The 23,495-nt window shown below is 38.5% G+C and overlaps 2 protein-coding genes across 3 annotated transcripts in view; one reads left to right on the forward strand and one right to left on the reverse strand.

The window, feature by feature from the left end:
• Positions 1-1,446: 1,446 nt before the first annotated feature.
• LOC128017129 (thioredoxin-like) lies at positions 1,447-9,388 on the forward strand. Its single transcript, XM_052602355.1, has 5 exons — positions 1,447-1,585; positions 5,549-5,653; positions 7,950-8,015; positions 8,885-8,950; positions 9,078-9,388. Exons 1-5 carry the CDS (start codon positions 1,562-1,564, stop codon positions 9,168-9,170), a joined length of 354 nt encoding a protein of 117 aa, XP_052458315.1. The 5' UTR covers positions 1,447-1,561; the 3' UTR covers positions 9,171-9,388.
• Positions 9,389-9,463: 75 nt separating this feature from the next.
• The window catches only part of LOC128017128 (sushi, von Willebrand factor type A, EGF and pentraxin domain-containing protein 1), a 53,007-nt gene continuing 38,975 nt past the window's right edge, over positions 9,464-23,495 (reverse strand). The window contains exons 33-48 of one of the 2 annotated variants that reach the window (XM_052602352.1): positions 20,629-20,713; positions 20,263-20,454; positions 19,871-20,038; positions 19,065-19,737; positions 16,172-18,894; positions 15,853-16,081; positions 15,595-15,750; positions 15,200-15,263; positions 14,910-15,083; positions 14,599-14,775; positions 14,048-14,242; positions 12,754-12,924; positions 11,425-11,520; positions 11,039-11,134; positions 10,476-10,569; positions 9,464-9,804 (exon numbers count right to left, since the gene is read on the reverse strand). In XM_052602352.1, the coding sequence (XP_052458312.1) occupies positions 9,774-9,804; positions 10,476-10,569; positions 11,039-11,134; positions 11,425-11,520; positions 12,754-12,924; positions 14,048-14,242; positions 14,599-14,775; positions 14,910-15,083; positions 15,200-15,263; positions 15,595-15,750; positions 15,853-16,081; positions 16,172-18,894; positions 19,065-19,737; positions 19,871-20,038; positions 20,263-20,454; positions 20,629-20,713 (5,324 nt within the window). In that variant the 3' untranslated portion in view covers positions 9,464-9,773. The remainder of the gene's footprint in view (positions 9,805-10,475; positions 10,570-11,038; positions 11,135-11,424; positions 11,521-12,753; positions 12,925-14,047; positions 14,243-14,598; positions 14,776-14,909; positions 15,084-15,199; positions 15,264-15,594; positions 15,751-15,852; positions 16,082-16,171; positions 18,895-19,064; positions 19,738-19,870; positions 20,039-20,262; positions 20,455-20,628; positions 20,714-23,495) is intronic. The other variant, XM_052602353.1, reaches the window with a different exon arrangement.

A 23,495-nucleotide genomic window follows, 5' to 3' on the forward strand; every position in this document is an offset into this window, starting at 1 on the left:
TAATGTTTATTTTTTCTGCAATTTTTCCCCTTCCGGGTTATGTTTTTTTTTACTATTTTATTGCTTGAGGAAGCATATTACTTTATATGCACTTACTGATGATTATCAGATGTTTTACTGGCAATATGTTGTATTTCATCATTTTATTTTCATGTTCAAACTGTAGACTAAAAAAATACTGCTTTGTAAAAAAAAAAAAAAAAAACTGTTCTTGAGGTACAGTATTTTGGAGTTTTAATTTTATGTGCATATAATTTTAAATAACCAACCTTTGGTTAGAAAAACAACTTATTTGCTTAGTTAAAATGCACAACTTCAACATCAACTTGATTTATTTAAAAAGCACTTTTAAAACCATGATGTGGAAACCAAAAAATATAAGAATAAAATCAAGCATTATACATTATAAACATATGCCATAACAACAACAATGAACAAATTACGAAACATTTTTAAATTATAATGAAAACAAATGAGTGTTAATGCACTCTGAAATACAGTAAGTGTAGGAGAAGATTTTACAGACAGAGGAAGGTCATGCCAAAGCCTTGGAGCAGCAACAGAAAAGGACCGATCAACTTTGCATTTTAAACGAGATCGAGGAACCAATCAGATGTAGCTAGTTAATTGATCATTTGAACGCAAAGACCTATTGGATTGATGCAAACTGATTAAATCTGAAATATACTCTGGTGCTAAACCATGCAAAGTTTTCAAAACATATAATTGCACTTCATAATGAATCCTGTATCGTATAGGAAGCCAGTGTAATTTAATAAGCACATGAGTCATATGCTTTCTCTTCTTGGCACCAGTTAAAAGCCTAGCCGCTGAATCCCGAACAAGCTGCAGGCTGTAAAGAGAGAGAGAGAGAGAGAGAGAGGCCTGACTCACACCCAGATACAGTGCATTACAATAACGCAACTTCTTGAGTTAGTTTAACCATAGGTTAACCAAGTGTTTTTATTTTTTTAGAGTGCATACATATGCATATCATTTTATTCTGAGACAGTGCAGTTTATATGTCTAAAATCCTCTAAAAGCTGTTGATAAAAGACATCGAATGTTCTATGTTTAATATTTAATGCACTACACATGTGCAAGAATGTATGTACAGTGTGCATACAAAAACATTTTATACTACAGTTGAGCAAACATCACTAGTCTCGGTGACGTCACCGCGTATAGTAAACCCCGGAATCTGTCAAGTCATTCTGACTTGCTCACAGCAAAACCAGGATTTCTTATTGTTTTTCAAGACAAATGAACATGTTTCACTCCTCATGGAAGTGACATTCAAATATTTATGCCAGAAGCTGTTTAGAACCTGCATATATCGCATTTATTGAACTATTACTGCTTATTCTATTTATTTGTAGGGTGCAGTGGTAGGCGGGGTTACTGGACCTCATAATTCCATGATTGGATCGTTGTGTTCATTGAAGGCGGGGCTACGTGACAGAGTTCATATACGGCGGTGATGACTCGTCGCTGCTGCTCGTCTGACTGTCAGTGAAACAGGAGCATTTAGAGAAAACGTTAGTCCAGTACAAGAGACACAATGGTTATCGTAATTGAGGATAAGGTAGGAGCATTATGCCAATCTTTTAGCTGCTACCTTAACTTTGTAAAACTCTTTTTATTTAATTTTGTTTGACTTATGATGTCTATTAAAAATCTTATTTTAGTAAGATAATAACCTCAATAAAAAACAATTTTATGTAACGTTAGATAAAAATATTTTTTGCTTGAGAAACAGGTGTGGTCGGAAATGTTTACGCACAATAACATGTTGTGGTTTCTACTACAAAACCCCAAGCAGAGTAACGTACAGTTATGTAGAGTAGGGAAGTAGACGTTCTCATTTACTTTTTAAACAGGACATAAAACCTATGATGTAATACATGGTTGTTATTTAGAAAGTGATCGCGTGTGTAAACATCTCAACTGTCGTGGGATATCTTACTCTAATCGGTTCTTTTCCAAGAGTTAATTTCTTTATTTCGTCACATAACACGTCATAACGTCGTCTCTGTCTCTGTCACGGTGTATTACTTTAAATGCTCTGAAACATTTCAGTAAAGACACATATACGTTACTGTAGACTGTTTATTATGAGGTTAGGATAATAAGTGTTTTTTAAATAATTTGTTTATTTCAGCCGTATTTCACCTCGCATAAAATTTAAATCTAAATGTTTTTTTTTTTAATCATTGCAAGTCAGTGAAAGCCATCTTGTGAGTCTTTTGTTGCATTCGCACGGGATAATCGAAGCCTGTGATTTTACTTGAATTTGGGGACTTATCTTCCGTATAGAATACCCGGATGTGAAGGCTTTGCGTGTCCAGATGGATAAAAAAAAAGATATTAATATAGTTTCTTGCGAAGTGTCATTTACATTTCACCAGGTTAAAATAATATCTCAAGCTTAATGCTTGATTTATTTGTAATACATTAACCTCAAAACCTTTTCTCTGGTGTGCAAATTGTATGGTGTAGCGATATGATGACAGCACCCAAAATACTATCAAACACTCTAACACAGGTTCATTCTTCATGAAAGATGGATGAAAACAACCTCCGAAATGATTAAAAATGACTGGAGGTCACCAGGTAATAGTAATCCCGTGCGAATAGGGCTTTTGACACGCCGCTCAGATCGATTCAGTCCGTTTCATGAACGAATTTACCAGACTCGTTTGAGTGTTTTGGTTCTAGACATACAAAAGTATCAAACATTAATATGCATGCAATTCAAATATGATTTGCATTAAAATGATTTATGACACAAAGTTGTAAAGAAGTTTAAACAAATTTGAATTGAAAATACAAATACATGTACACATTTTTGTATCATCAGCATTAAAATGTTAAATTAGATATTGATTAACAATGAAGTAGTAAGTGTTTGGGTCGCTTCAGTGAGATTTCAAGAAAAGGATATGAGCTGTATTTCTAAGTAGACTTACATCTCAAACTGAAAGCAAAACCTTTTCTCTGTACCCATTTCTCTTTAAGCTTCCGGTTACTGTAATTATAACTGTTTTTATGAATACAGATGCATCTCAATAAATTAGAATGTTGTGGAAAAGTTAATTTATTTCAGTAATTAAACTCAAACTGAAACTCGTGTATCAAATACTGTATATTCAGTGCACACAGGCTGAAGTTTAAGTCTTTGGTTCTTTTAAATGTGATGATTTTGGCTCAAATTTAACAAAACCCCACCAATTCACTATCTCAACAAATCAGAATATGGTGACATGCCAATCAGCTAATCAACTCAAAATACCTGTAAAGGTTTCATGAGCCTTCAAAATGGTCTCTCAGTTTGGTTCACTGGGCTACACAATCACTGGGAAGACTGCTGATCTGACAATTGTCCAGAAGAAAATCATTGACACCCTTCACAAGGAGGGTAAGACACAAAACATCCATTGCCAAGGAAGCTGGCTGTTCACAGAGTGCTGTATCCAAGCATGTTAACAGAAAGTTGAGTGGAAGGAAAAAGTGTGGAAGAAAAGATGCACAACTAACTGAGAGAACCGCAGAGTTCCATAGAGTCTGGAGGAAGGGTGGAGAAGCTCATAGCACAAGTTGCCTGAAGTCCAGTGTTAAGTTTCCACAGTCTGTGATGATTTGGGGTGCAATGTCATCTGCTGGTGTTGGTCCATTGTGTTTTTTGAAAACCAAAGTCACTGCACCCATTTACCAAGAAGTTTTGGAGCACTTCATGCTTCCTTCTGCTGACTAGTGGTCGACTGATATTGTTGTTTTTTTTGACAGAAGATGCTGATATCTTGGAAAGCAGTGGGCCGATAGCTGATATAAAGCCGATATGTTATATATACCGTATTTTTCGGACTATAAGTCACACCTGAGTATAAGTCGAGTATAAGTTAAGTCTTTGAGAATGGGTGGTGCATCAGACCAGGGGCTCATCTCCTGTTTCCAAAATGCATAACAAACTGCTTGAGAAAGCTGTAAACGAGTTCCACATTGCACAAGGTGCAAACAACCTTATGCCCGTTTCACACATAATCCGTCTGCAGTGTGTATGCATTGCATATTTTTTTATGCACCCATGTTTACGGATTCCAGCATTCACGCACGTGGTTGCTGTCCGTCAGTGTGTTCCAGGAGCGGTGCGTCTGCAGCAGTGCAGCGATCGTTTACGTACCGAGTAGCGGACTGCAAACGCGTCCTGTGTGAAAGCACAATGAGTATGAGTCCGTGCTGCTTCTGCACCATATACGAAATGCATACGGACTGCATACGCACTGCAGATGGATTATGTGTGAAACAGGCATGCGTCTTGACGAGGTTTCCATTGGGAAGCTTCTTAAAACAAAAATAATAATTCCCTGAAGCAAACCCGGCGGGCGGCATCAGCTGCATCCATGTTAGCACGTCACGTTTGATGTGGTAATTTCACAGTAGGCATACACACAGGTTTAAAGACTCGTTCTCGCCCCCTACAGATTCGGCTAGGTATACATCCACGCTAAATTATCAAGGTGAAAGTCATCATAGCTCACGTATAGACCCAGCTCCCAACCCAACTTTGAGAATAGATTAACAGCGATATTTTTTTTTTATTGCCCGATAACAGTCTCCCGTTAACGCAGCACGTTAACGCCGATAACGGCCCACCATTAATTTATATATTTGAAATCATTTGACAATGGATTAAAACCTGTATAAAATAAACATACTTTAGATGATAAAGTATTTTTCACAAATAAATAAATATTAAATAAAAATATATTTAAAAAGGAAGTAAACATCAGGAATCATATTTCTCCAAATTATAGCCAAGGTAACACTCTTTTTACATACAGTACACAGTGAAAATGACATGAATATGACAGTGGGCGAATGCATACAGCACAGCATAATTTGAAATAATGTTTAAAGGTTGAAGCATTCAATTCACACTGACTTAGACTGGCCAGCAAACTCACCAGACATGAACCCCATACAGAATCTCTGGGGTATTGTCAAGAGGAAGATGAGAAACAAGAGACCAAAAAATGCAGATGAGCTGAAGGCCACTGACGAAGAAACCTGGGCTTCCATTCACCTCAGCAGCGCCACAAACTGATCACCTCCATGCCACGCCGAAATGAGGCAATAATTAAAGCAAAAGGAGCCCCTACCATGTATTGAGTCCAGTACAGTAAATGAACATACTTTCCAGAAGGCCAACAATTCACTAAAACTGTTTTTTTTATTATTCTAATTTGTTGAGATTTTGGGGTTTTTGTTAAATGTGAGCCAAAATCATCACGATTAAATGAACCAACTATTTCAGTCTGTGTGCATTGAATTTATTTGATACACAAGTTACAAAATTTTAGTTGAATTACTGACATAAATGAACTTTTCCACTACATTCTTATTTACTGAGATGCACCTGTATCTGAATGTCCCAATCACCCTGCTTAAAAACCACTCCTCATCGTCCATTTCAGTAAACCTCAACAGGTTAAAGAATATGATATGTCAGTTTGGAAACGTAATCAACTTTCCCTCCCTCTCTCTGCAGAATGCCTTCGACAATGCTTTGAAAAATGCTGGGAGCAAGTTAGTGGTGGTGGACTTCACAGCCACATGGTGCGGGCCCTGCCAGAACATCGCTCCATTCTATAAAGTGAGCATCCGGGATTCAGAGTGACATCTGGAGCTGTCATGTTTATTCTATAGAGGCCTCCGGAATCACAGGGAGTGGCTCTGTTGTTGTGCTGTGTTGTCGGGGCAACCATCAGGGAAGCTTCCTTAAGAATTAAAGCTAGAATCATTTACAGAATATAAATGAGAAGCAGTGCTGATAAAGAAAGAAGAGAGGGATAAAAGACAAAAGAGTGCTGATTTATTCCTTAAAGTAAATATCTATTTTGAGATTTCGGTGTAGTTGAGAACTAACCAAATGAACCCTCAGCCACATACAGTCAAACTTTCAACATTTCACACATTATCAAAGTTTATTCGCTATAGTTTAGAACCGTGGTTTTCAACCTGTGTGCCACGAAACGACAGTAATTGTTGTTTCAGCTGCTGTGACAAGAATGTTTGTATTCGTAAAATACAAAAATGAGCATTGCATGAACAAACTAATTTACACTGGCTCAACAAAGTATCTTTATTGAGTAGAATTAAAAATCTAGTGTTTAGAAAATTAAAAACTCTTACTGCATCAAGTTGTCTTACTTTTTTTAAAAAGTATTCTCAACAGTTTATTTTTTACAGTGCAATTACTATTAAAAGAAATAATAATATTGATAATATATACATAAAATGTCTAAGTCATAACATAACAATTTCATATAATTCATATAATAAATATTAAACTGTAACTATGCTTCCACTATTCGAGCTCGCTGATTGGTTTAAGAATAAACCGCCAATTTATCTTAGATATTTTTGCTGCATATGCTACAGAACAACAGCAGTTGTGCTAAGCGGTGCCAGCCCGAGTTATTTTTTGTTCAATCCCAGTTTATTCAACAAAGACAGTAACAATCTAGCTTCTGATTAGTCAGTTATTAACCTAACAACAACGAGGTGAGTAAATTATTTTGCAGTGGGCCGCGATGTGTTTGGTTGTGTGGGCCGTGAGTTGAAAAATGTTGGGAAACCACTGCTTTAGAAAATGGCGTGTGGTTGGTTGGTGGTTAAAGTAATGGCAAATGTCAAAATATATGTCATTTCCATACCTAAAATACATATTTTACAGTCACTGTTATGCACATCAATCATAAACACAGCTTAAAAGCTTCCGACCAGTGAAATCATGTAAATAACACAAATAAATATATGGAACATATTTATATTTATATTTATATGGAATTTATATATATCGGTTTTTCAAGTTTGTAGGTATTCAGGTGCAGAAACTGAATAATCAAATGTTTAAATAGCATTGCATAGTCTTCACTGTATAACGTGAATATTTATTAGTTCTTGTTCAAACAAAACATTAATTCAGTCAAGAGCAGTGAAAGATTTTCTTCTGTGGGCCCTAATCATCACCACCTTTCACCCCACAAGCGATGGTCTTGGGTAGAACGCAAAATATTTCAATACAAGCATTTCAAATGTATTTTTTTGCAACATTTCAATTTCATGAAATCAACATTTCAACATTTCATAGGAGTCATGTGTCAGATTCGATTGATCACAGGTTGTGACGATAGACAGCTGACAGACCATGCTGGAGGATTTGCTGCTCAACAGATCCTGAGCTCATTGACAAATATCTGCTCTCCCTTTTCACAGAGCGCGCATTATTGCAAAATCCCTCATCCCTAGTTGCAATATTAGAATGATTAGGGAGCGGGTGGGACTGGACACAAAAATCACTATAGCATCCGGTAATGGTCAAAAATTCAGCTAGAGTGGGATTAAGAAAACAGACCCTTGCAGGGCTCTAATACAAAAGTGCACACAATGATTGGCCACTGTAGAAAGCAAAAGCCGAATCCTGGACAATTTGGGCGATTTAGACATTTCTTGGTCCTATAAGGAGGACATGTCCAGGAAGAAGAGGACGTTTGGTCACCGTAGCTTAAGCAAAACAAATTTTGGAAACTTTTTTTTTATCAACTTAGTGGTACTCCACTGTGTGACAAATTTTTGGATATAAGCCTAATATGTCAGTTTATTTTGCTATCCTCACTTACATGAATGAACTATAGTGTCCTGCACCCACTAAATTATATCTGGTGTCTGAATAGTTTTTGGTTTGACTGTATTTAACCTACAGTACATAAAAATCATTAACCGGTTGTTTACTTCTACTTTCACTCGGTACACATAAATTTGTATCTGATTTAGACGATAAAAGAAAGCATAGGCAAATTTAACGAATGAGACAGAATGAATGAAATCTGAAGTTCAAAGGAAGTGCTTTGATTGCAACCTCTGCTTTTTCCTACCCCCCTCTACAGGCGCTGTCTGAAAAAGAAGAGAACAAAAATGTCGTGTTTCTAAAGGTGGATGTGGATGATGCACAGGTTAGTCACCTGGTGTCTTTTTTTCCCTTATGAATGCACTTGAAAGCCTACAGACTTCTGAGCCAAATGAACAGAACACCCTTTTGACATAGATTCACCATCTGGGTTTTACTTTCATTTGAATACTGGCCTCCCTATCTCCCTCCCATCAACAAGCATGTCTGTAATATAATGTATTCAGATACTCACAGACAGCCTTACCTTTTGTAAGCGACCCAAACCCATTAGAACATCCCAGCACCCCCAGTGGCTGTTGTCCCGATCGGCTTGCTGATAGTGTGTTATTTGATTCACTGGATTGCGCTCAGAAAGGATATTGGCGGTCATTCACAGTTTTATCAGAGGTTGATCGAGACGGTGCCAGAATGGGACAGTTCTGGTGGTTGCCCATGTTGTTATGGTTACAAGCACTAGCTTTTATTACAATACTGTGTTGCAAAGCAGATGGGAGGCAGGCCGTGTGCGCGTTTGAAAGCTGAATTCTTGATACACGTTTGCGATTTGTTAAAATGTCATGCTTTTTGCTTGACATTTAAATCACAAGCTAAGAATGACAAATGTGAGCAGAGCGTTTGAAGGTTCTGATAACAGTGCACATATCCAGCAGACCTTATTGGGACTGAATTCAAGAATGGTGCAAAACATAATTTAAGATGAAATGAATATGAAACAGATGATTTTTCTAACCGAATCAGGGATATGTTTTTATTTTTAATTTTGACAGCCTTCGAGTCTGTCATAGACGTAACTTCAGCCCTCTCTTACAAAAGAGCTCAGACTGAGCAAAAAGAAAAGACAGCAAAATGAAAGATGCTTACACGTGATAAACCTAGTCAGACATGATGACCGCTTCGTTTTCTCTTATCTAGGATGTGGCATCTTTCTGTGACATCAAATGTATGCCAACATTCCATTTCTACAAGGATGGAAAGAAGGTAAAGCATCACATTTGGAGGTTTTCTGTCCTATTTTTTGTGATCTTCTGAGGAACTATTTTTTTTATTAGCTGTTTTTGGCAGTTTAAACTGTTGTGCTGTAACCGATTCAACAATTGTTTTTCAGATTGATGAATTTTCTGGATCAAATCAGTCTAAGCTGGAGGAGAAGCTCAATCTGCATAAAACTGAAGAAAAGCACACAAACCAACCACTGTAATAACTAATTAGTTATTAAGAAGTTAGAGTCAAATACAGAAACATTGTTCTCAACCTCTAACTCTAACTCACTCTAATTTTATCTGCTACATTTATATCCCATTTTATTTTAGCCTACATGCAGAAACAAAACATTTTGTTACTTTTTTTGGGCCTATATAATGGCTCTCTAATGTATTTTATGTTTGTATGAAATAAAACCTTTAAAGGAAATGAAAAGTTGACTTTTACAAAATTCTTGTATTGTACAATTTGTTCAGGTCAAATGTTTATTAGTCATATGAGACAAGCAAGTATAAAAAACTGAAGTTTAATTGAAAATTCTTCAAAATTAAAAGTGGGAATGAGAATTACAGTTGGTTTTCATATAGTAGTGTTTTCTAAAACATGAAAATAATAGTTTATATACATGTACACTGGACAATCACATCATTTTTACACATCATACAAGTTCATGTATATAGCAGCAGCATATATTTAATACTGTTTAATTTTCTACATGAAAAAATACAGCTTTATTTTACAAAACCACTTGGAGCTTTCTGAGAGAAAGAGAAAATGTTTTTCCAACACATTCAGACTCGAATCCTTGTGGTGTGGCACATTAAAAATGAAAGTATGCAGATCTTCTTTTTCTGAAAGACAATAATTAATAATCCAAGATCAGCTGAAGACCATTAAATATCCTTTTTGATCCAAATATTACCACCATAACTAAATACAATTCAAAAACATTTATGATCGTACTTTCTTGAGGCATTGGTGCATTTGGTGCAGTTCAGACTGATGGACCATGAAAATGTAACTAAGTTATAAAATGTAACTAAATCATGACACTGGTACTGAATCAGTAAATAAATAAAAAATTAGGGAAGAAGCTAATTACTTAAAAGAATGAATCGCAATAGAAACAGCAGCAGTATCTATTTCCTATCCTTATGCCAACTCAGAGATTGGATTGAAACAAACTGTAGAGCCCTGGGAAATATACTGTGGTTTACTGGGAAGTTTACTGTAATAGATATGCTATCATGAAACTAAGCATGTCTTATAATTTCACATTCATACACCGCAGAGTTTAGAGAAGGCTTGTTCTCGTCTGTATTTCTCAATAGTTTCACTAGTCTTTTACAATCAACAGCAATCTCCCAACTGGGTAATTTATTGTTTTGTTGTGTAATACGCTGACAATCTGTTGAGGATTTGTCTTGATGATCTGTGGTTCATCAAATTATTTAATGTGATGTATGCACATGCATAAGGTAATATGAACATGTCAAATATACCTAGTTTGTGTGTGGCTTACCTGGAGCAGTCATATCCTCCCCATCCTTGACTGCAGTGACATCTGTTGGGTCGGATACATCGGCCTCCATTCAAACAGGGCATGGAACACACAGCTAAGAACACACATAAAAAGCAACCAATCATTCACCACTAATTCAGTGCACATTTACTGTATCTTTCTAAAAAGAGAAAGGGCGAGGAGAGAAACTACATTCTTTCTTTAACACATACATTCACACAGTCTGTTCTGGAGCACAACCAGAAGGGTTCTTAAAGGGGAACATTTATCCCCTTGTAATTTCAGAGGAATCAAGCATTTCCAGGATTCCTCTTTGCCCTACAGACCTTTGTCCTGACAGACACATCGTATGAATCAACACTGGTCGAGACTGATAAAACACAAAGAATCTGAACACAACTGAAGAATGCAAACCAGTTAGGTGATCAGTAAAACCTGCAGACCAAACACTGCAGGTAACATGCAGTACATCAAGTTGCCTAGTCCTGCTACTAAACATCATTTAAGTAATACATTTTCTTGACGAATAGCACAAGTCATCATTCACAAACACACAATCTTACCAGTATGGCAGCGTGTGCCTGTCCATCCTGTTGGACATTCACACTGGTATGGAGCTACACAGCGTCCTCCATTGAGACATGGTAGGATGCAGATCGCTGCAGGAAAAAGCAGAATGAGACAAAATGTTGCTTAAACCTCTTGGTCTCCTATTTCCCAAACATTCATGCATGTATAGACATTCACACCACATACAACAGTTCTGGAAGCCACAGAGAAATGCAGCTTTGTGTGTGGGGTGATTGTTAATGAGTAATAATTGTAATGCATGATTTTACTGATTCATGAAATGTTGCCTTAAGTAATAGACTGCTTTCATTTGGAAATACTAATAACCTCTGTTTGTGAGTGCTGCTGTTGCATCACACATGTCTGTGAGTGAACTTACGCTCCTCGCAAAATCGGCCCATCCAGCCATCTGGACAGGAGCAAGTGTTTGGTCTCTGGCACACGCCTCCATTCTGACACTGGAGCCAACACACAGCTGTACAAACACACAAAACATGATTGGTGCAGTGAGGAAACTGACAGAATCACAACAAATAGCAGTACAATCAGTGTCCTAACAGAATTCTAAATTACATGCAGCATTCAAAGAAGAACCAGATGTTAGACGTTAAAACCAGTTTAAAATTAGACTTAAAATTAGATTTTCCACAAGCACACAAACCAGACAAGCCAACGAAAAAGCGAACTGAAAGAGTCTTGCAATGTAATATACAGTTATAGCATGCAAAAAAAAAAAAAAAAGTAAAACAAATCATGCATTGTTGAAAAGAGTGGCATCCACACCAAAGCCCATCTCTATAATCTCTGTGGGACAATACTGTGTTCAATAAATATTATAAAACAAATTCTGGTCCTGAATTGGTCAATATAACATTCTAGCAATGCTAAAATATGCAATACATCTTTGACATTAAGTTTCTGTTAGCTACATATCGCTGCATAGCACCCTGTTAATGTTTACTTGTAAGGGACTATATATAAATTAATTTCATAATTAAAAGGATTATTGTTAATTATTGAAATTAATAATACTATTATACTTTATGAGGAGCTAGAGGCAATACTAGAATTTAAGGCAAAGTCGTATTCCTTATACAACCATTCAAATTTTTGGGGGTATGATAAAAAAAAAAAAACATACACATATATACAAATATTAAGAAGCACAACCTTTTACAAAACTGATACGTTCAGTTGATAAGATGTTTCTTGAGCACCAGACTTAAATCTTCGGACTGATTTCTGAAGGATCATGGACACTAAATGGCTGATATAAATGTAAAATGAAAATACCCAAATATTTCAACAGCATTACTGTATTTTGAAACAAAATAGAAGCAGCTCTATAAGCAAAATACTTTTTTTCAATAGAATTAAAAAATCTTACCGACCCCAAACTTTTGATAGGTAGCGTAGGTCAACACCTTCAATATTATATGTTTACAATATTGTACAGAAAGGACATGGAACTTGGAGTTTTGTGTGAAGTTTAATTACGCTCTTGACACCAAAATGTGCACATTTGGCTAGTTAATCTATATCCATTAACTAGCAGTGTGGCCGAACACCATTGTCTAAAGTGCTCAGTGCTTGTGTTTACATGTGTAGATGTGCAAGACCAGTCAAAATGAGTCACAAGATGCAAAGATGAAGAAAAAGGCTGAAGTGAGAACTCCAAGTGTGATTTAAGGGTGGTTCCTTCTGCTACCTTTGCAGGTAGGGAGTGGGGTCCAAGTGCCATTCTCCAAGCACACACTCCTGCTAGAACCCTCCATGGTGTAGCCTGCATAACATGAGTACACCACCACATCTCCAAACTGGAACACTGCCCCACGGACTACACCATTTGCCATGTACATTGGTGGGCCACAGGACACCCCTGTGTGTAATTAAAATGGACCGTACCAGTAAATTAGAGAGGAAGATTCTCAGCATGGCTGAGCAGTCCAGTGAAGAACTAAAGAGAGCTTTTGGGGCATTTCAAGTTTTGTTATGAAATGGCATTTTCATGCGCTCTCATTTTAATCTAAGTTAATTTTTTTTTCACATAAATTTTGTGTAACAGGAAGCCTAAATAGTGTTGGGAACATACAAACAAAACAGGAGATGGTGCACGAGAAATGCACATTTGAGAAATTATATCATCGTATCTTTCCATATCTGAAAATAGTGATGTTACAAGCAGTGAGTAAAATTCAGCAGGTGTCTCACAGAGAGAAAAGTGAATATATACACACACTGACAGGATCAGATAAAAAAAAAAAAACAACAACATACATTTAGAACTACACATATCATACTGCAGAGCTATCATGCAAAATGCCCAAGGAACAAAATATCACAAATTATACAACACAACAAATGAGCATTAAGAGAGCAGGCTTCTAATATTTTGAATGATAACGTGCAGAAGTAACATGGACAGAAGAAAATACAAGTGATTTCCAACAAAATAAACCAACACAGATAGTATATTATAAAGGTACCATGCAATAAGAAAAGGAGCACTAATTGTGATGCTGCAGCCTGAATGAGGAACAAAAGATATTGGTCAAACTCACTCCTCAAGCTACTGTAATCTGCAGCTGTGCTTGAGTCAGAACGATTCAATGTATTGCAAATGCATAGACTAAAATTCCAGAGTGTCTTAACCTACTACAACTTAACAAATTTCCACTTTACCAAAAAAAAAAGGGGAAGTCAATTTGCTTTCTGTTTTGTTTATGCAAGTTATTCATAATGTATATGGTTTAGCAGAACCACACAGGATGCATGGGATAGAGAAGTGAAGAAGAGAGAAGCTAAAATGTGATTTGAAGTATGACCCAAAGACAAAGAAAATGTATTTGTATTAATAATAAGTAAAAAATTCTTCTGACATTTTGGTGAAAAATGCCTTTGGGGCTGTAAAATCATATATTAGCATGAATATTTATTTGTATTTTTTATCATCTAAAGCCACTGAAAAATACAAGGTGGAAATAACGAATGTTTGTACTCACTCTCACACACTGATCTGATGGGGGTCCAGCTCTGATCACTCCTGCAAGTTAAGAGGGCGATACTTTTTCCCCGGTTACCTTTGACCCGCTGACCTTTAGGACAACTGACTGATACCGACTGGCCTACCATGAAAACCATCTGAGTAGCATTGACACTGCCTTCAGTCCAGCCAGGAGGAGGGGGGCATGATTTGGCTGTGGGGGGATAAGATTGGAGTCATGTACGGTATCTTCAAGCAAATTTATCTGATATCGTAAATGGCTTTGCTGACTTACAACTACAATGAAGTAACAAGTTCTTAGAAATCTGACGTTAAGCTTATGTGTTCCTTGTTGGGAAAACAGGTATTCTGCAATGGTCTCACTGATAAGGCCTAACAAAAGTCTTTTACCAATTTGGTTGTGGAATTTCTTATCCAAAAATGTCTGTTGTGCAAAATCTTGCAAAGTTTGAGGGAATATCTGTTTTTGAAAGACTTGTGTGTGCACTAAAAACATCAATAAGTCAATGAACAAACAGTGTATTGCAAAAACCATAGTGCTTGACATACGTATACAGACAGGGAAAGGTGAACTCCAGGAGCCGTTTCCCACACACATGATGAGAGACTCTCCCTGCAGTGTGTAGCCTTTGTTACAGTGAAATTCAACAGCACGTCTGCTGGACAGGTTGTGCTCCTGCACTTTACCATTCAGCAAGTCTATTATCCTCTCACAGCCACCTGGAACTGAGAGTTTGTGTGTATGTACATTTGTGAAAAGGAGAAGAAAATAAAAAAGGTTAAATAGAGGAACACTGAAAGACTTTGAATTTTTTCTGTGTTACTTAAAGGCTAAAGAGTGACTGTTTATTTATTCTTACATTCACATGATGGTGTAGGTAAGCTCCATTTTCCATCTGCTTGACAAGTGAGGTTCTGTGAACCAACCAAACTCAGCCCTGGATGACACATATAACTCACAAAACTTTGGTACGTCTGACCACTGGACAGAGTAACCGCATGGGGAACCACAGGTGGAGCACCACATGACACAGCTAAAAATAAGAGACAAAAGATGAGTTTAGAGATCAAGCAGGATGATAATAATATTAATAACAATTCATTAATTTTCTTACTACATTAGCATGATCTGCATTGTGAAAAGTCTTACCGGCACACACTGGCTGAGTTCCACCCCAGGTTTTATCACCTTGACATGTCTGAACAGAATCCCCCTAGATGACAAGAAATAAGAATGCATCATTCATTCTCTTGGTTTCCTCTTATTCATCTTAATTAGAAACACATTTATTGGGGCAATGGTTTGGGGGGAATATGGTATTAGTTTATATTTCTTCCCTTTCATGCTGTTTCTTTGCAAAATATCTTTAGCTTCGTTGACAATTAACTAATTTGTTTTAACTACTGTACATAATTTCTAAATCCTGTGATGAACTAGCCATTTCTTCAGGGTTTTCCCTGCCTATGACCCGAGACACTGGGATAGGCTCTAGCATCCCTGCGACCTTACATAGGACAAAAAATGGATGGATAAAAATAATGTACCTGTAGTTCAAATCCTGGTAGACAACTATAGTTAATAATATCTCCATAATTGTAGCTCTTGCCCTCAACCAAGCCATTGAGAATGGGGAGAGGTTTCTCACAAATAACAGGCACACAAGACTTGGAAGAGAAAGGTGGAGACCATTTGCCAGAGACCTGGATCAAATAAAAGGGAAATAACATATTAATAATAAAAAATTGTCAAGAAATGAAGCAAGGAATGTCCACACAAAACAATCATCTTGACATATCACTTACTGAACATTCAGATAATCCAGGTCCCTCAAGATAGTACCCTGGTCTACAGGAGATTTTGACTGTGCTCCCTACAGCTGTGAGCTGCTTGCCTGTGATGACTAGATGGGTGAGGTTTGCAGGAAGGCTGCAGGGTGAAGGTCGACATCTGACGCTGTGTTTGGACCAGGTGCCATCACTTTGACAGATTATTGAATCAGTCTTTGTTGCTAATTCAAAACCTTCTTTACACCTGTGTCAAGTGGAAACATTCAGCTCTTGTTATTTGTTTAATTGTTATTTATACAATTCAGTTATTTATGTTTATGTTATGTCCGATTACCTGTACTGAGCTTTGCGGCCATAGGTTAACACCACTCCAGCAGTCTCTGCATTTGGGATAAGAGGAGGAACTCCACAAGAAATGGGTTCACAGTTCAGGTTTGGCTCTCCCCATCTGCCCAACCTTCCACAGGACAGATGGGGGGAACCTTTTAAATTATACCCTGGCCTACACCGGTAAGTGACAGTGTCAATGGAGTAGGAAGCTCTGCCTTGTACGACAGCATTAGGCACAGCTGGAGGAGGGCTGGAACATCTCCCTCGGGTGCAGATGGGTACTCCTGGACTCCACACTCCACCCTTGTCACATTTTGCCTCTGTGGGGCCAAGAGTTTTATAGCCTTCATTACATCGGAACCAGATGCTTGTACCACAGGTGTGGTCTCGGCCGAGAATAGCACCGTACTTCAGAACTGGGGGACTGCAAACACAAGGTCGACATTCTGGAACTTGCCCCAGCCAGACACCCTCGGCAGCACATCGCAAAACTGAACTGCCAACAACTTCATAGCCTGGGAAACAAATGTACTCCACAACATCATCAAAATTAAAGCTTGATCCATTCAGGTAACCATGGCTAATATCCTCAGGTGGGTCACATGTGACTACGTCACACCGTGGAGGAGGGTCATCCCATAGTCCATCAGCTCTGCATATTAGTGTAGGATTTCCTGTCAAGATGTATCCAATGTCACAAGCATACCTAACCATACTGTTGTAACCATAATCTGTGCCTGTTACTCTGCCATTTTCGATTACGGGTGGTTGACCACAGTTGGCTGGGAGGCACTTTGGAGGAGCCTCACTCCAACTTCCATTGGCTAAACAAACACTGGTTGGTGTTCCCTGTAAGAGGAAGCCAAGATTGCAGCTGAACAACAACCTCTTTCCAAATGTATAGTCGTCTCCTTTTACTAAAACATTCTTTGATACAACAGGGCGCCCACAGGAGACTGCTCTACACAATGGAGCTTTGCTATCCCATTTCCCATCAACCTGGCAAGTTCTAGTTTCAACACCCTCAAGGACAAACCCATTATGGCACTCGTAGTGAATAAGTGCCTTGAAATGAAAGGATTTTCCAATCACCTCACCATTTGCAATGCCGCCAGGGTTACCACAAGAGATGGGCAAACAGCGAGGAGCGTCATCACTCCACTGCTTCCCAGAAATGCACTGTCGGATGGTCTGTCTATTAAGCTCGTAACCCTCCTCGCAACTGTACTCCGCAAGGCTGCCAAGTGCGCTATCTGTTAACATAACTGATCCATATTCAGGGCTGGGTGGAGTCTCACATTGTACCGGAACACACACAGGGGCAGTTCCATTCCATGTGCCATATTCTTGGCACATCAACACAATGTCTCCATTAATTTCATACCCAGCATGACAATGATATTGAACCAGGGAACCATGTAAAAAGCTGTTTTCTACTGGTAAATGTTGGCTTGTAAGAGCATCGTCGTCTTCTGCTGACTGTTCTCTGACCTTTGAGTAGTCACCAAAATCAATATGCGGAGGCAGGCCACAGTCAGCAGGAATACATTTGGGCTCAGAGCTTGACCAGCCATGTTCTTCACAGGTGAGATGATTATTACCAACTAGTAGGAAACCTGGGAAGCAGCTATAGAAGATAGTAACCCCAAATTTGCGGTCCCGTCCCTCTACAAAGCCATTCTCAATTGGTTTTGGAGGAGAACAGTAGATCTGCACACAAGTAGGAGCCTCCTGCTGCCACTGTCCATTCTCCAAACAGGTAAGGGTTTCTGAGCCTTGTAGGTGGTATCCCCTGTGGCAGGAATATGTAACGGATTGGCTAAACTGAAGCCTGGTGTACCTAACATAGCCATTGACAATCTCCTTGGGCGCAACACACTTAACAGGGTGACATACAGGTACAATTCCTATCCACTGTCCACTTTGACCACAAAGCACAGTGCTGTTACCTGCTAAATCATACCCTGCCTTACAGCTATAGACAGCAGTACTAAGATACATTAGTCCTTGAACATCCACAATTCCATTTGGTATGTCTTCAGGCTGTGGGCATTCAATAGGAATGCATTCGGGATAAGGTTTACTCCAGTACCCATCTGCCTGGCAGCGAACAGAAGCTTCCTTCCGAAGTGTAAAGCCAACCATGCATGAGAAGGTTACCACGCTACCAAAGTACCAAAGTGCTTTGGATGGGTCACCAAAGGCAACCTCAGGGGGAGGTCCACAAAAGACTTGTTTGCAGACAGGAAAAGAGTCATTCCACTCCTGGGATGGGGTACAACGAAGAGTTCGTGCACCATGGAGAACATAACCTTCCTCACAAGAAAGCTCCACAATGGCTGAGTTAGAATCTAATCTATGCAGTACAAGGTGATTCTCCTCTAAAGGTGGTTCGGGGCACTGAACTGGGGAACAACGTGGGGTTACACTCTTGTCCCAATTTCCAAACTTCAAACAAGTCCATACAGAATCTCCTATGAGTTCATATCCCTCGTTGCAGGCAAATTCCACCTTGCTGCCGACTTCAAATGTGGAGCCATGATAACGGCCATTTTTGATATCAGGTGGGGTAGGGCAGGTGAGGAGGATACAAACAGGAGGATTGTTGTTTGACCACTGCTTATTGGCCATGCATATACGTTCAGGCTTTCCGGTTAGGTGATAACCATCATTGCAAGCATAGGTCACTCTACTGCTATACACATAACCGTTCTTTCTCCTTCGGCCCTATGGGGGAAAAAGTATCATACATATGTAATTATGGATTAAATAAATGATTTAGAAATACATTTAATTGGCTCAAAATGTGCTAACAGGCAAAATTAGAAATAAACTAAAAATGAAATCAATTTGGTACCAATATATAATGCATTACAGGGAGACGGTACTGTATTTACCTGGATAAAACCATTTGCCAAGCGAGGAGGGCTGGGACAAGAAATAGGTTGGCATATGGGCAAGACACCTCCCCACTCACCGTTGGCTTTACAAATTCTCCTCTTCTCTCCGCGAATAAAATATCCTTTGTCACAGCTGTACGCAATCACTGCTCCAAAACTATAATTGTCCCCACTTACATAGCCCTTCTTAATACTGTCTGGCTTTGAGCATCTGACAGGCATACAGCCAATATCCAAAGGCAAGGGTGTCCACTCTCCCCCTATCATGCACCTCAGGGTTCCTGTTGTGTTGAGAACAAATCCCTCCTCACACTTGTAGCTGACCTCTGTGTTGCTTAAATACTTTGGTTTGTTGATGGAGTCCAGAATGGCGTGAGGTAAATCCGGGGGACTCTGGCAGAAGTCGGCAATGCAGTGAGGAATGCCAAATCCATCTGGGGGTGCCCAAACACCTTGGGCATTGCAGAACAGTTTTGTATTGTTACCAGCAGTGTAGCCATCATCGCAGAAGTAGATAGCAGTGTCCCCAAAAAGCTGGTGTCCAGTGACAGGTAACGCATGGTCAACTTGGGGTGGTGGTCCACAAGACCGAGGCACACACTGGGCAGAATAATGAGTCCAGTTGCCACTTGGGAGGCATTCTTGAGTGTCTACACCAAGAAGGGTGTATCTACAATAAGACAATATTTTACAAATCAATCATGTCATTACTAGAGTGACCGAAAAAGATATTTAATAGGGCATCACACAAATGGATCAAATCGGTTGGCAACAAAAAAAAATGCATATATGAAATTAATTACCCCTCTTTGCAAACATAGGTGATCATGTTACCCAGTGTAAAGTTGTCACCCTTAATCACAGCATCCTTCAAAGGAGGAGGTTTGCCACAGTCCACTCTGGCACAGATAGGGGGAGGAGATGCCCACTCTCCTGATGACTCACACTTCAGTTCCATGGCACCCTGCAAACTTTACACACAAAAAAAGAAAACAAAAAGAAAAGGGAAAGTCAATGCATTCTCAGACATTTAAATGTCTTAAAATCAACCATACCATTCAGAATATTTTTTTTATTTTTTATAGCAGGGGTTGCCAACGTAAAGCACACATGCCAATATTGGTCCCCTGTCCTATACTGCGCTTGCTAAAATTTTCATAAAGTCATAAAGGGATAAAGATGTATCATACTTTACCTGTATCCTTCTATGCAGGTATACGTTAGCGTGGAGAGGTACACTTTCCCGTTGAGGGTATATTCAGCATAATCAACCAATGGGGGCTCACCACAGGTAACAGGCTGGCAAACATGGGGCTCTCTGCTCCACTTCAAATCCGTTTGACACTGGCTTTCTATTGGCTCCTGAGGGACATACCCCTTCTCACAACTGCAGCAGAGCAGAAAATGCAAAGAATATTTGCATACCAACCCACAAAAATATTGTACTTTCTCGTTATGCTATTAAACAGAAATAGTCTCTCCCATATTAAAATTGATCTATTAAAGTTAGCTATACAATACCTCTAGAAACTGACTCTACATCTAACAGTGACAGTGATACCTGAAAGTCACCTTGCTTCCGTATGTGAAGTTTGACCCTTTCATGATTCCATATTCAGGGAGAGTGGGATGTGCACAGGAAAGGGCTGTTGGGGGTAATCATTAGAAACAGCTAATGTTCAGTGTTTTCAGTAAAATGCAGACTTCAGACAGTAATTGTTGTCATTACTGCATTAAAAGGGGTCATGAACCACCTTTTTATTATTTTGTAATGTTCTCTTTGAGGTCCACTAATAATGTTATCAAGTTTTACATCAAAAACATCATAATATAAAAGTAATAGGCTATTTTCTGTCCTGTTTTGACTGCCCTCATGGGAATGCTCTATTTGAATAGGTGTGGCTGGAGTAAATGGCCACTGCTATGATTGGCTAGCAGTTGTGTATGTTTGACAGCCTACATCCTTCCCAGATGGACGCTCCTATTATTAGGTTACAAGTGCATAAATACTCAATAGCATTATAATACTATTAGTATTATGGTGCATAGTATATATATCTATTGATCTGTAATAACAAAGCAATATATTTCTCAGTTCATGACCCCTTTAAATTATCTTATGTTAGTAAAACAAACAATGCATTTGTAGTGTGGGACTCCTCCAAAACAAAATACATGTAACTTTGATTGACATACAGCAATATGCGATGAGTTGACAAGATATAAAAGCCCAATAAAAGCTGCTGGCTGATGTACAGGATAATGTTCAGTTTGCTGGTATTATAAAATACTAAATTGTTCTATTAACATGGACTCAAAAAAGCTGAACAATTGTTTATGAGGTACCTATATATAAACACTCAGGAATCTCTAGAATCAGGTCAGTTTCCCACTGAAATTGAGAAACAATGTATGTGTGTTGTGTATGAGTGGATTACATTTACATTTACATAGAACCATTTGGATCCCAAGACAAGCTCTAATTAGTTTGTTACTATTACCAATAACATTCAGCATATTTCCATTATATTTCCATTAGCATTAGCTTGGCTTTTTTAATTTTAGTGAAGAATAAAACATGAATTATGTTTAAGCAATTGTCATTTGTGCTCGCATTGTTTTGTTATTTGCTATTCAACTGTTCAAACGTTTGGGATCAGTATGATTTTATGATTTATGTTAATGTTTTATTCTGCTCAGCAAGGCTCCATTTACTTGATAAAAATGCATTAAAACAGTCATGTTGGGAAATATTATTGCAATTTAAAAGAACTGTTTTCTTATTTAATACATTTTACAATGCAACTTATTTTCTGAACTTTCAGCAGCCATTACTCCAGTCCTCAGTGTCACATGATCCTTCTGAAATCATTCCAATATGCTGATTTGGTGCTCATGAAACATTTCTTATTGTTATCAATGTTGAAAAAATTGTGCTGCTTTTTATTCTTGTGGAAACTGTGATGCTATATATATATATATATATATTAGGGGTGTAACGATACGCGTATTCGTATTGAACCGTTCGGTACGACGCTTTCGGTTCGGTACGCGGTACGCATTATGTATACCGAACGGTTCGTTGGAGTAATTAATTATATTTAAAAAAAAAAAAAAAAAGAGAGAGAAAGAAATATAATGATATGCGTTCAACAAGGTAGCCCAATAACCCAAACAACGTAACAGGGAACGCCCCTGACACTCCCGAAGAAGAAAAAAACACCATCTTATATGTTTATGTTAGGCTACTCAGCAGGCGCTCGCTCACTCAGTACACGCTGAAGGCTCGTTGCAAAATAGCCAATGCGTTTAACAGACTAGAAATGAGAAGATCCTCCAATAACCAACAGGTCTGGTGTTTGGGTGCACTTTGGATTCCCTTTAAGCTATAATGGTGATGGCAAGAGAGTGGTGGATAAAAAAACAACGGTATGTCGCATCTGCAACATGACAGGGTACACCAGCGGGATTAAAAAAAAAAAAAAAAAAAAAAAAAAAACCAGCGGGAATATCTGGGATATATGCGTCAGTACTATCTGGGAAAAGACGAAAAAAAGGAGAAACATGCACGCAGCAAACTATCCCTGCAGCATTTAGACACTATAGCTTACAGGGAATCCAACCCAAACACCAGACCTGTTGGTTATTTTAGGATCTTATATTTCTGGTCTGTTAAATGCATTAGACATTTTGCAACGAGCCTTCAGCGCGTGCTGAGTGAGCGAGCGCCTTAGGGGCCGTTCACATATCGCTCCTAAAAACGCGTGGAAAACGCTAAGCACGTCTTTCTACTTCTTTCCAAAGCGCTCGGGCAGAAGCGCTCATGAGGCGTCTGTCTTTGCTAAGCAACAATGACGTGCTCTCTCCATGAGACGCGGAAATTTCAGCGAAGGATAAATGGATTTGCAGCTCTAAAAATCGCTTGCAGTAGCTCTGCTACTGAATTTATTTCAAAATTGCAATCCATATACAACTATGATCAGCTGATCCTTCATCTTGGCTGAGCTCTCAACGTTGTTACGGGAAAGGATGAAGCTGATTGGTTAGTTCTTGTCACATGACCCGCGGTGCGCTTGCGGCATTCTGAAAAGTTGAGATGTTTTTACATTTTGCTGTATCTAAAACGTATCGAACCGAACCGAACCGAACCGTGACATCAGTGTATCGTATCGAACCGAACCGTGAATTTTGTGAACCGTTACACCCCTAATATATATATATATATATATATATATATATATATATATATATATATATATTTTTTTTTAGCTACCTATCTGAATAAAATACATTTCTTTAAAAACAAATCTTACTAACCCCAAAAGCTGAATGGTAGTTTATAGGTGCTTATCAGCTTATCGCTATAGTAGCACTGCCAGCTCATCTACTGAGAAGGATACAGCCATTTCTTTTTTCAAGTAACATGTG

The sequence above is a fragment of the Carassius gibelio genome, chromosome A7, assembly GCF_023724105.1.
Source record: "Carassius gibelio isolate Cgi1373 ecotype wild population from Czech Republic chromosome A7, carGib1.2-hapl.c, whole genome shotgun sequence".
Lineage (NCBI taxonomy): Eukaryota > Metazoa > Chordata > Actinopteri > Cypriniformes > Cyprinidae > Carassius > Carassius gibelio.